The sequence below is a fragment of the Buceros rhinoceros genome, unplaced genomic scaffold (assembly GCF_000710305.1).
Source record: "Buceros rhinoceros silvestris isolate BGI_N320 unplaced genomic scaffold, ASM71030v1 scaffold13403, whole genome shotgun sequence".
NCBI classification, from domain to species: domain Eukaryota; kingdom Metazoa; phylum Chordata; class Aves; order Bucerotiformes; family Bucerotidae; genus Buceros; species Buceros rhinoceros.
The window spans coordinates 6509-18708 of NW_010403089.1; the positions used below are offsets into that span (position 1 = coordinate 6509).

The window sequence follows — 12200 nt, forward strand, 5'->3', positions numbered from 1 at the left end:
ATGCTATTTTGAGGGCAACACAAAAAAATATGACTTGATGTCTTCAGCTAGTGTTCGGGACAAGGTGGAGGAGCCATGGACAGGAGATCAGAGCTGCTCCAGAATCACCTGCATTCCAGCAGCTGCTCTGCATTCCGGATCCGTTCCAGCTTTATGGCCTGCAGTGGTTACACAACCGGCTGCAAAGCCAGAAAGATGAGTCAGGCATGTGAGTTCTGCTGAGATCTCTTTCCTGTGTTCCATCACTCCAAGGGCAGCAAAGGAGATGGTATTTACTACACACACTGCACAAAATCCAACACAGTCCCTAGCGGGGGGCGAGCTCTGCTGGTTAAGATTTTAACACACCGGTGAGCAGACCCCAGGAGGCTGTGGGGACCTGTACTCCAGTGAGTCTGAGCCCTAAAACCCCAGAAACCCCAGAGAGCCAAGGAAAAGTAAGAGGAGCAGGACAACACAGGGGCTGCCGTTCCCTGCTGCTTCAGCGCACTCACCAGCCTCCCAGGTTTTAAGGTCTCACAACAAATCTTCCCACACTTCCAGCCTGACAGCCACATGCTGAACAAATGCCACCAAGGCCCCAGCCAGGCAATGGAGCTGCTCCTGCGTTCCTGAAATGGTCTGCAGGGCAAAACCCCAGTGCCCTGCTGAGCTAACAGGGACGGGCAGGTAGCGAGGGGAAGCACCAATTGGGGAAAACACGTTTATCTTTAGTGTAAAGAAGCAGATGAAGCTTTTCAGGGAGCAAATGCTCCTGTGCACATCCCCACGGAGACCTGGAGCACAGCAGCGCTGCATCGCGGAGGAGAGGCCAGAGCTGCTTTACCAGACTCATGGGAAGCTGCAGATTAGGGGCACAGCTTTAGCCAGCCCAGCTGCAGCCCCCGTCAAGCTTCCACTCATTTTCAAACATCTTCATTTAAATAGAGGGCTCTTAATTTTCACTAACAAGGAACAACTCTTACAAAATGGGGAAATGCTGGCAAAAAGATTTAGCCTGGGAAACAACGTTCTGTTGAAATGCATGTTCAGAACAGGCAGTTTCAACTCCAGCCTGATAAAGGCAGCGTTCCACACAGCTCCACAGAGGCACACGAGCCAGGATCTGGAGGCAAGGACACAAAGGAGGGTCAGCACTATGCTGCAGCAGCAGCAGCACGGGGCACTTCACTACGAGAAGGCTACGGTCTAGATCAGTGTCACTCTCACCAAAAGCATCACGCAGGAGGAATTTTTGACCTACACACACAGAAGGAAAAACAAAAACGTCATAACATGAAGAGGAAAGTTAGATACGAGCAAACTCTCAATGGTTAATTTGCACATTCACCTGAGGTTGTACTTAGCAAGGATCCACAGCAGGAAAGAACTGGCTTTTGTTACACCATGACGAGTTGAATTTTTACACTGCACTGATTATATAAAAAGTTATAAAAATACATATCTACACCTATACATGGTATACACGTGGCCCATAAATGGGGATCTTAACAGAATGAGTTTGGTTGCAAAAGAATACAAAGCGGAGAGAAGAGTCCCCTGAGATTTCTACCACGTGCGCCGCTGTCAGAAACGGAAGCAGCACCAGAGGAGCTGTTACCCACATCTGCACATATCAGATCTGAGCTGTTGCGCCAAAAAAGTGACAAGTCTCTCGTCGAGAAGATGACTCTGCTCAGAAAAGCTATTCACTGAAAAAAATGCTGGAGCCACGTGGTTCCCAAATTAACTGTCGGTCTATTCACCCCGCAGCCGCGAGGCAGTAAGGAAACAGCTGTTTGCTCCAACTCCAGCCCTGCCCGCGTCACCCCAAAGCGTCATCACTGACTCCAGCAGCGCCTCTGGCCTAGGGAGGGGTTTGTCTCCACTGTCACAATGGGGCTTTAAAAGAATAAAAAAATAAAGCACCCTGAAGTTTCACATAAAGTCACTGGCTAACGTTTCACCCAAAGCCTCCTCGATGCACCTGGACTAGAGCTGCTCTCTCCCATGTCCTCTCCTCGTTTACTCTTCTGGATACGATTCAGCCATCATGGCAAACAGCACTTCTCCCTTCCCCACCCCCTCTTGCACTGCTCCCTTTCCTGCTGTTTCCGCTGGGGCAGCACGCAGAGCAGAGGTAGTGCATGGTGGTGCTCATGCTTCTGCTGCGCAATGTGTGCCCGCATGTCCTGGACAGGGTTGCAGGAGAGGCGGCGGCAGCCGAACCGCGACAGTTTAAGTTTCAGTGACCGTAGTCAAGAGGTTTGACCCACGGGAACACAACAGCCAGGAGCACAACCCACAGAGCACGAGACGCTCGCCTGCAGAGCTGCTTCCCCACCTCACACTTTAAACCTGGCCTGGCTGGTACAAGACACCTCATAAAAGCCAAACAGGATCAGTATGCGGGGCTACGGAACGGGCTGGTACCATCCACATCTGGAGCCCAACTCCTGCCAGCACCAGACTCTGCTGCACCCAGGTTGTGTCCTCATGTACATTTCTGGGTTTGTTTTTATTTCTCATAAAATAGAACTTTAGGCTCTGACAAAAACTGAAAACTAATGAAAAATGTATTTATACACCAGAAAACCTCCCTTGGCTGAGCATTTAGAAAAGGTTTTGGAATAAATACACTGCATTTTCTACCCCAAGTGAATGTAAGTAGTTGGCTTCTCTTTTATCCTTCCCTCCTGCACACATTATCCACTGCAGCAAACATCCGACCCATTTAACAGCGTTTCCGTCACCAAAACAGCTCGGCAAGGGCTTTTCTAAACAGCACAAAGAACTCACTAGCTGTCTAAAGGGGTGAAACTCCGAAGGAGAGGAGATGAAGCTTACTACACAGTTCAGAGAAACGGAATGCAGGAAGCAGCAGGTTATTTCACCTGTCCCAGAGTCCAGGAAACAACTGCTCCTGGACCCTGGATTTGATCTCAAGTTCGGATTCTAGCGCAGGAGACTCCTCTCTCCTCTCCATGTCCATGCAGGAAGCGACACCCTTGCACTTGACAAACATAAAGTTCTAAATCTTACCTTTGTCAACGACATCCCAGACTTCCACTTTCACAATATCGTCCGTGGCTGAAAGCACAAGGACACGAAGCGTTAGAAGAGGGTTTCAGTAAAACGACCAACACAACACTCAGCACAAAGCCAACGCCAACACTGGGAGAGTAGTAATTCTTGAGTGGGTTCAGAGAAAGCCCAAACGTAACACGAAGACCCGCTACTGAGGGTCCGACCTGGGCACCAGAACGGTGCCACCGAAAGAACTTCTTAAAGACTCCCAGTCCCGTGATGGGCAGATTTCCTCAAAGGTTTATGGCAGATCTGAAGCACATGATAAATATTTCATGTAGATTCTTTTCTTACCATACAGAGGTTTCTATATTCTTTGAAAAAAGATATAAAATTAATTTGGGGGATAAAGCCTGGTCTATAAGCAAGGTGTACAATTGGAAAATAAGGAATACACATGTTCAGGGCAGAGCAACCTCACTAATAACATTTTCATGTGGACGTAACGAAGTGCAGCCAGTCCTGCAGCCACAGAAATTCATTCTCTCAGCAAACTTCAAGTACCATTTTGTAAGAAATAAGCTATTACCAGCAATTCCGCCTCTTAACGAGCTGTAGCATCTGTAAATTACAAGCAACAACATATATTTGAGCTGTAAAAATGTGCAGCAAGACTGTAACAACAGCGCCGCCGCTGCGGGTGCTGACAGGCACAACTGCAGCTGGCCCGGGGGACCGGCTGTGGCGGGCTGTTCCCATCGAACCCAAACAAACAGTTCCATCTTCAGACAGCTGTTCCAAGGAACAGGCGCTTTTCAGAAATGCTGCAAAGCGAAAGCTGGGGCTCGGAGCAGCTCTGGACATAAAGCAATGGAACAGGAGGATAATGTCTCAGAGTAGAAAATAATCTCTCAGGATGGCACGAGGATTTAGCTAAGCGGCGTTGTCAAGCCAGGAAATGGTTCCCCTGAGGAATTCACTGGTGGCTTAACTGAAATGTTGCAAAATATTTTAAGGACAGATAATGAATAAAGGAAAACTGTGATCCTCTGTTTCTGGAGGAAGATCCTTTGCTACATTTGTGCATGAAGCAAAGTCAGACTCCGTTTTTCTCACAGCAACTCTCGCTTCCCTCCCGCCTTGTGAGCAGGGCAGTGGGGCACAGGAGGAAGAGGAGCCTGGCCAGGCTCAGCCTGAGGTGGGACTGAAACACAGCAGGCGTAGAGCAGCCTCGGTCCTAAAGACTCGAACCTTCACACTCCCGAATTAATTCTGTCCCTAAATATTTCTACAGACCATCAGGCCAGGTTCAGCTAAAGCCCAAACGCCCCCGTTAGCCACTGGCTGGGCACCCAGCGGTGACGTGGGCTGCTCCAGTCTGTGGCCCGTTTGGGGTGAGCCACAGCCCTGCAGGTGCTGGGACACGGATCTGTGTTGGAGTCTGCCCCCAAATTCCCATCCTGCAGCTGGGACAAGCAGGGCTGCTGCCATCCCTGAAGGACAAGGGGACCCACAGACCAGCCAAGTCAGTCCTGGAGCCTTTCAACAGTCGAGATTTCTGCAAAAAGACAGGAGATGTTTTCCTTTCTCAGAGAGCAACCTTGCAGGGGCACAGGAGGAGTCCAGAGGGCTGCTTGTTCCTCCAGCAGCACCACGTGAAGCAGCACATCAGCATGAACAAGAGGCTTCTGTGGAGAAGCTGAAGCACCGTTTCGGAAAAGTAAGTCCTTGGGGTGATGTGCAGGCCCGTACCTAGCACTGGGACTTTGCCCTGAGATCTCCAGCTCCTCACCCGGACACCAGATGTACCCTCAGCTGAGATGTGCTCCTCTGCTGAGTCACTGACGCCCCGCTGAGCAGCAGCGCTCCTGCAGGGCTGAGGGGTTGATGAGGGGTTGAGCCGGTCCACCCACGAAGACCCGCTCTACACCCTCTGACCGGGGTGGGGGGTGTGGGGGGGTGGGAAGAGCTGACTTTCACAAAGAAACTGACTGCACGAGATCCAAGAAACCCATTTTCCCACTTTTTTTTTTCCCCAATAGTGCCAGTGCCAGCATGTTCTTCCTTTTCATCCCCAGCTTCCTTCCCAATGATCCCGAACAATGATACTTCAGAGCTGCTGTGCTGGCTGTGGAATGACTCACACCCAGCAGCCTTTCACCTCCATGGCTTTGGAAGGCGTGTCAGAGAGTGCCAATTCATCCTTTTAACTCCCTAACTGGGATAAACCAGGGATCAAACCACTCAGATGGTCTCTACTCAGCTCCTATTTGGCCCAGCACTCAGTAGCCAGTGGCACACTAAGATGTTGCTCTCCCAGAAAACCGTGGAGAGGTGTGAGACGACTCTAATTGCAAGAAAGAACACTTAAAAAAGAAGGAACCCAGCTGAGGACCTGGGGGGTTGAGCCTGGAGCAAAGGAGGCTCCAGGGAGACCTTCTGGCTCTGACAACTCCCTGACAGGAGGTGGAGTGAGGTAGGGGGGTTGGCATCGGTCTCTTGTCCCCAGGAACAAGTGACAGGATGAGAGGAACCGGCCTCCAGCTGTGTCACGGGAGGTTGAGGTTGTCCCTGAGGAGCCGTTTCTGTCCCGTTGGGGTTGTCCCGGCGTGTCCCCAGCTGCCCAGGGCAGTGGTGGAGTCCCCATCCCTGGAGAGGTTTCCCAGCCGTGTGGAGGTGGCACTGAGGAACAGGAGTTACTGGGGGAACTGTTGGATTCAATGGGCTTAAAGGTGTTTTCCAGCCAAATGATTCTGCGATCATTGCTTTACGGGTGGGTTCATCACCAGGAATTCACCAGCCTTCAGACATAGCTACTCTCATGCAGTGCCATGATGCGCTTCACGTGCTTCGGATCACAAATCGTACAGAGCCGCTCTGCCACTCCTCACCCCATTTATAAAGCGTTCAAAGCCTTTCAATAAAAGCACTTGCCAGCTTTTACTTCAGACTCTGAGTCTGCCAAACAGAGAATGAAATGGGTGAGTGGCATCACCTAAAAAGCGCTCATTAGGGACAGGAACGATCACTCCTCACTTGAACACAAAAATTACAGATTTCCATTGCACAGACAAATGGCACAGAAAAGTGACTCTGTTCAATCTGAGTAGGAAGAAATAACTCCAATTCCTCTACCTTTATTAACCCCCCAGGCATCTAATCTCTGAAGGTATGACAAGGTGGTGTGTTCCACTGCTAAAACGGAAATCTTCTAATGCCAGGCAATGGTAGAACCCTTCAATATTTGACAGCGATATAATTAACATCTGTAAATATTTGCTGCCAACTACCTCATACTGTTTATTCAAGGTAGCTGGAAAGCCTGATCCCAGGAAAAACAAACTTCATTTCTCCTCTGCAGATTAACTTGGCCAACAGGGCGGTCATTAGATCTGAGCCAGTCTCTCCGCTGGCCACGTGATGTGATGGCCACATACCCATCTCAGATGGAAAGTTCTCACAGTGGGAAAAGAACGTTATGGGGTTTTTCAGCAAGGGGCTTATTTTTTAAAACAAATTTTAGGAGGTTAATGGAGAATTTCCTGTACTGCTGGAAATTATTGCTAAGAAAATAATACAGTGTTTTACAACGTAAAAGAAACACAAACGGAGGGCACGATTTCAGGGACAGCAAATACACCGGCAAAAGGCAGCCCCAGGTAGCTGTTTCCTACCCCAGGACTGCACCCACTGGAAAAGCCTCAGCTTGGGAACAGAACACACAGTCCCTAAACCACGCCGAAACACGTGAATAACTGGATTTTCTCCAAACACCTTTTTCATCTAAGAGCTACTTCACTTCTTACTCGAGGTCTGCTGAGGCGGAAGCATTCCCGTTGGAGTTTGGAGATTGTTTCCACCACCCAAACACCCTGCAAGCTCTGGTCAGTAAGTGATGCGCTGATGTTCTGAGGCAGAGGAGTGTGGGGGAAGGACTCCACAGCTACACCACCACACGCCAGAGGTTTCACAGCGGCTGGGGAAGACACTGCACGAACACCGCGGATGTGTCAGTGCCCCAGGCCAGCTGAAGGGCAGAACGTCAGGAAGATGGTGCCCACGACAAAGGGACTTGATGAAGACATGCAGAAGGAACAGGCACACCTCTGCACCACAGGGAGAGTCACCATGAAAGAACCTCCAAAAACGAACTTACATCAGGCTTAGCTCAGCATTGGACCCCGAATGGGAGAAACCCGCCACCAGCACCGAGCAAGGCTGCCCTGTTTCTCCCCGACACTCAAGGCAAATCACAACCATCCACCCTTATAAACCTTTTCAACCCCTGTCAAGAGCTGACTCGTGGGGCCTCTTGATCTAAGGCACGAGTCTCCACCACTGTGGTTCCTGGCTCCTTGTGACCATACAGCAGCAGTGTCTGCTTGTCCTCCTTGCCCTGAGGCCTACAAAGGAACAGAGACCACGCAACCACGCACCCTGCAGCTTCCTGACCGTCATCACAAGACCTGAGCATCCTGGTATCATCCAGCAACGCAGATTTGAAGGGTGAACTAAATGTAGCACCAGTTTGGTGTCTACCCAACCTGCACAGGGTTCTTCCCAGCCGTGAGGAGACAGAGAACACCTCGTTCCACAGAAGGTCAGAGTGGTGCCGATGGACAGTGTCTGATCACGGCAAACTAACTGCTGACCTTTTTTTTCTAAAGCCAAACCAGCCTTACAGAGCAAGTCTACGCTGCAACAGTAGTTCACCCCATGAGGCTGTGGCAGGTTTGGTCAGGAACCTGAAAGCAGGACTGAAGGCGCTGCCGAGTCAGAGCCTTACGCCATTCCAGTGCCTGCCACGTCTTCTCCAGGCCAGATCCAGGGCTCTGGTAGCCACTTTACATGTCAGAGCAGATGGGGAAAACAAAAAAATTCACACCTCATCTCTCAGACTCAACCAAGCACTTAAAAAAAGCTCCTGATAAGAAACTTCTGTGCTTCAGAAAGTCAGCCTAGAGTTATTAGTACTGCAATCATTTGTAAAACATCACCAGCTTCAGGGTGCTCTTTCTATTTTAACCAGGAAAAAGCTCGTTCGCACCATGTTAATCACTTCTGCAAGGCAGTAACACCAAGGTCAGCCTCGGAGACAGGTTTCCATAATAAACCTGTTCTCTTTAACAGTTCAGGTTTTAATATCACAAACATTGCAAATCTTTGAGATCACCCAGTAAACATTTGCCTTGAATTGCAGCTTCCAAAGACTTACCCTTTAGCCCTTAAAAGATAGAATTTCTGAGCAAAGTTACTAAAAACACAACTGAGAAACTGTGAATAATAAATTAAAATAACAGGAGGGATGAGAGACCATTTAATCTCCCAAGCAGACACAGAACAAAGGAGGCTTCAGTGGAATTGCCCCCAAGGCACTGTCCCATGACTGTCACTCCCTCCCGCCTCTTCCATCTTACTTTTGTAATTCCAGTGGATGCTGGTGACTTGGATCTCCTGAGTTGGAATATATTCCTCAATGAATTTCTTTCCCTGCAGTCGGTGCCAGAGCGTGGTTTTCCCAGTGTTCCTGTCCCCTCGGATGACAATTTTCACTGAGGAAAAGAACAAGCAGACAAATACAGCTGATTAAAAACAAACCGACGAATGCTGTGAAAAGCATGTTCGCTCTTTGCCAGCACCATGCAGATGTAAATAGTTCTCCCATATCACACAGGCATGAGGGGGGTCGTTAGAAAACACCAGCCTCAGTCATTAAAATCAGTGTGTATTCAGCTACTCACACTTGCTCAGCAGAAAGCACCAGCGTCAAGATGGAATCTTCAGAATCTGCACGACTTCAGCCAAGCCTCTGCTCCTTCAGCCTCCTGCCCTGTCCACCCCCACCTCCTCTCTGCCAGCCCCGTGCCCTTGCCAGCCTTTCGTGCCAGGCTTCTCCTTCAATTCTCTCCTCCATCATCCCCATTTCTCCTCAAACACTTCTCCTTCCTTGAGAGAACAGAATCAAAGAATCATTTTGGTTGGAAAAGCCCATTCAGCTCCTCGAGTCCCCCCGTTCCCCAGCACTGCCAGGTCCCCCCTGCCCCCTGTCCCTCAGCAGCACCTCCACACGGCTGGGAGACCCCTCCAGGGATGGGGGCTCCACCACTGCCCTGGGCAGCCGGGGACACACCTGCACAACCCCAAGGGGAAGAGATTGTTTCTCAGGAACAACCTCATTCCCTTGGCCCAGACTGAAGCCAGTTCCTCTCATCCTGTCACTTGTTCCTGAGGAGAAGAGATGGATCCCCACCTCATTCAAAACCTCCCGTCAGGCCTTGTCAAGAGCCAGAAGGTCTTCCCCGAGTCTCCTACTCCCTTCCTAGACCCAGATGCCCACTGAAAGCTCAAGGACCAGCTCTCAAGGACCATGAGGCAGTGTCCTGTACTCAGAGATGCTGCTTCCCACATCCCACAGAGGTGTGACTTGGAACTCCAGCACTGGTGAAGAAGGTGGGAAGCAGGAGGAAGAGGGGAAACCTTTCTTTTGGGAGCAGTGCTGAATGAAAGACCTTAACAAAACTCCCAGTCTGGGATCTACCACTCTAAAACAGCAGGGAAGAAGGAAGGACTAGAGCACTCACCAACAGGATACACGGTGTTAAGTTTCGTCTTTTAAAACACATTTTAGGCAAAAAAGTAGTAAGGTGAGGGACGGGGGGGAATTCTTGGAGCTCCTTTGAAGACTTTGGTACTTCAGCACTGGTGCCTGCTCAGGGCAGGCTGCAGCTCCCCCCGTGCTCCAGGCACACGTACGGTGGGGTCTGTCCCGCGGGCTGGTGACCCAACACAGTCTTAAGAACAAAGCCCAGAGCAGACAGTGTGCGATGCGTCGTGTCCTGGACAGCAGGATGGGTGGACCTGAACCTTTAGCATGTCCCTGCCCTGTGGTCCCATCACTGATCACCAGTGGGTAACTGCCAGGGAATCTTCTAGTCGGTGTAACCGAGCCAGGACCGTTCCCTTCATCCCTGCTTGCCCCTCATGGCCTTACATACACATTCACGTGTGAGGAACCAGGGGCTGGTGCTTGCTGCTGTAGTTTGTTGGTAATTTGTTTCAACAAGCCCCGCTGCCAAAGGAACGAGACCCACCCTGCTCGCCCTGGCCTGTGCTCCCCTTCCTGGGCCAGCACCGCTATCAAGCGGTGATGCAGCAGATCTGATCCAAGCTCAGGCTGTCCCAAGCAGGGAAAAAAGAGCCAGTTTTTACAAAGACTGGTTCCCCGTACCTGGAGACATGATCTCCCAAAGACATCCACCCTCTGTGGTACAGGCCCACACCACTTTCACCTCTGTACCCTCCACAGCACTCAGGGAACTCTCGAAATATTTTTTTGGTAATTTTTTTCAACAAGCCCCGCTGCCAAAGGAACGAGACCCACCCTGCTCGCCCTGGCCTGTGCTCCCCTTCCTGGGCCAGCACCGCTATCAGGCGGTGATGCAGCAGATCTGATCCAAGCTCAGGCTGTCCCAAGCAGGGAAAAAAGAGCCAGTTTTTACAAAGACTGGTTCCCCGTACCTGGAGACATGATCTCCCAAAGACATCCACCCTCTGTGGTACAGGCCCACACCACTTTCACCTCTGTACCCTCCACAGCACTCAGGGAACTCTCGAAATATTTGGGCCGTGGTACGTCAAACACAGGCACTCCGTGCGGGTGATAAAGAGCAAATAAGGCACATATGCACTGGGAGCGCTGCATGCCACTGCTTTTGGTTTGAAATAGGGTGTCCCATGAAGAGGAAGTGACAGTGGCCAAGGGCTAATACCGGCCTTTACTGTCATCACTTCATCAGAGGCCTAAACCTACCCGCCTGCAACACTCTTCTGTTGGAAGACTGAAGCGAGCGGGAGAGCGATCGTTCTGGTTCAGCTCAGAGGTGTGCACCACCCAGTGCTTGTAACCCCCAGTGGCATTAAACCACCACACCAGCTCCAGTATCACCCCAAGCTGGGGGCTGCTGGTCACAAAACGCACTGGTCGGCCGTGAGGGCTGGCACAGCACGGTCGGTCCTGAGCCCCGTGCCAGTGACCAGCCCCATGTCCCACCCTTTGCTGCCCACTTCATCTGCCAGCAGCCCACGGCATTCTCAGCACCCTGAATGTATTTGTGGGAAGGAAACAGGCTGCAGTTCATGACCAGGAATGGTCTGAGAGCAAGGAAACGTTTCTGCAGAACCCAGCATCGCGGCCCCCCTTGGTTCAGGTTCAGGCAGCTGCAGAGGGACGGAGGAGTTTCAAATATCTGCCTGTGTTAACGGTGGCTACAAAACACCTTTAATTCCTCTGCTGAGCATCACGTATCCACAAAGAAATGAGCACTGGCCATGCAGCTCGGTCCCTCCTGAGCAACAGCCCCCGTAAAGACACTCCTTCACAGCTCCACTTCAGCCGAGACCCCTCACCGTGCTGGAGACTCCCCTGACTGCCAGCGCCAGGGCTACGCGGGGCACTTCAAAGCCCGTTCGTGGGCCTGCCCGTACCTCCTGTAAATATTATACAACAGCCTGGGCAGCGTTACTATGGAGACCGGGAAGCTTCCCTCCGGCGGTGACAGAAAGCTGCAGTTTTATTCCACATATGAAAGCGGTAACTGGAACACAAATCCTGCTAAGACAGAGCACAAACCAAAAAGCTCTCCCAAGGCTCTCGGTAACGAGATAAAAAGCAGCAACAGCAGCAAAGCCACCGTGGGTAGCTCAGCTGTCGGCGTTTTGGGCCCTACAGTACTAACAGCAAGCCGTTAGTCCTCACCTAACAAAGCGGTGGCCCTGCTAGCTGCTGTGCCAGCCGCATACAGCGGATCTGAGCTGTCCTCGGCACCAAGGCTCGCTGCCTGAAGTCAGCTCCTGTCTCTTACATAATTCACAAGCTGGTATCAGGTACCTGATCTCAACCACGGCCATGAAGCACCTGAGTGCACGCAGGTCTGTGGGCTGCACCCACCAAGCCTCTGCTTTAGCAGCTCTCCAGCTGTGTGGAGGGAAGGCAAAAAAAACCAAACCCTGATGTGCTCATGTCTCCCTTCACATTCCGTGTCAGACTAAGATCACACGTGAGCTCTATTCCTCCGGCACGTGTGTCTCTACAGACACCATTCGGTGCCGCGTTTACAAACCGGTCTCCTTCCCCAGTGCCAACTCTCGGCCTCCTGCAATCTGCCTTCGCTGCCTGCCTGATGCACACAGAGCAG

At 51.1% G+C, this 12200-nt stretch overlaps 1 protein-coding gene across 1 annotated transcript in view; it reads right to left on the reverse strand.

Annotated features, from left to right (window-relative positions):
• The window catches only part of RABL6 (RAB, member RAS oncogene family-like 6), a 19445-nt gene that overhangs the window by 6082 nt on the left and 1163 nt on the right, over positions 1-12200 (reverse strand). Inside the window, 2 exon segments of the mRNA XM_010132870.1 lie at positions 3022-3069; positions 8424-8558. Of these exon segments, the coding sequence (XP_010131172.1) occupies positions 3022-3069; positions 8424-8558 (183 nt within the window).